At 42.8% G+C, this 1,311-nt stretch overlaps 1 protein-coding gene across 1 annotated transcript; it reads right to left on the reverse strand.

Moving 5' to 3' along the window:
- Positions 1-64: 64 nt before the first annotated feature.
- On the reverse strand, positions 65-1,208 carry LOC110035035. The gene is made up of 5 exons (XM_020739273.1): positions 1,017-1,208; positions 826-945; positions 541-738; positions 312-470; positions 65-238 (listed from the first exon to the last, which is right to left on the reverse strand). Exons 1-5 carry the CDS (start codon positions 1,206-1,208, stop codon positions 65-67), a joined length of 843 nt encoding a protein of 280 aa, XP_020594932.1.
- Between the last annotated feature and the right edge of the window lie 103 nt (positions 1,209-1,311).

A 1,311-nucleotide genomic window follows, 5' to 3' on the forward strand; every position in this document is an offset into this window, starting at 1 on the left:
TAAAAATTGAAATTTAAGTGTTAGATATGTAAATAGATAGGTGTTAAGTAGTATGTTTGTATGCTCACTCTGCCCAGGAGAAGGCATTGTCCAATGCCTGCAGTGATCCCCCAACAAAGGGGTGAGGCGGGCTCTGATCGAATCTTATCCACCACCCCACCGGAACCCTCACCGCATTCAATCCATTCTCCGACATGAACTTAAAGTCATCTTTCACTATGAAGTTCTTCCAATGCTTCTGTAAGCCAAACGATCTCTATTATTAAACCATCAAACCTTTACCATTATCGGAGAATTCAATATTATCTCACCATCATCGCCGCCGGCGCATGCTCAGTTCCATAGCCATTAGTGACCTGAAACTCTCCTTGTAGCTGCTTCACATTAGTCAGCAGAAATATCGAAGGATCTTCATCTCCCCAATCAGTTCTCTCTGAACAATCTGCCTTCACCAACCCATCAGGCTTCACCTGCAGGACATAGAGAACTTAAGAATGGAAAAACGCATAATTCCTATAAGAACAAGTCTCAACTGTACACCTCTAAGAAAGAGCCATTAGGCGCTTTGATGCGTATTCTATTGCGATCGTCATTGTTCCTCACCACCTCAAAAGTATGCGAAGAATCCGAGTCGTTAGACGAGGCCGAAATCGCTACTAAATTCTCATCTTCATCAAGCTCAAAGAATCTCCAGTTGAAAACCCTGAACTGGAACATTGTTTCAGTGATCCGCCATAGCTGAAGATTAGTAGAGTATTTCTTTTTTTCAGTACATATACAATCTGAATGAAATATGATTGGAAAGATAGAATGCAAGATGCGAACTCTGAATGTCTCCTGCTCCGAAGGAGAAGACTGGTTTGCAGTGATGGTTGGGCTAACGCTACTGTTGGTGGAGAGGTAGCTGTTCTTGGTGATGGACTTGAGCTGGATCTGAGTTCCATCCTGAAATTGGTGTAAAAATGTGAGCTTTAGTCAAGAAGGATAGGGTGAGTGGTTAAATATTGGTGTTTTACCAAGAGATCATTGTTGATGGGAATTTCGTCGAACAGGTTGGGGGTGATCCAGCCCTCGGTAACGAGCCAGCCGCCGAGATTGACGGCCTTGATGGGGGCAGGGGAAGGGTTAGGGGCTGCATTTGGAGATTGGGAGGTGAGAGTTGAAGATGAGAGGAGAAGGAGAAGAAGAAGTGGGAATTGGTTTTCCATTGCATTAGGATTTCTTGGTGTTTGATTAGGATTTAATTAATAAGATTGATTAGGATTAATTAGAAGATTGGGCCATTTACCACTCAAACCTTATCATAAAAAA

Source organism: Phalaenopsis equestris, unplaced genomic scaffold (genome assembly GCF_001263595.1).
Source record: "Phalaenopsis equestris unplaced genomic scaffold, ASM126359v1 Scaffold195518, whole genome shotgun sequence".
Taxonomy (NCBI): Eukaryota; Viridiplantae; Streptophyta; class Magnoliopsida; order Asparagales; family Orchidaceae; genus Phalaenopsis; species Phalaenopsis equestris.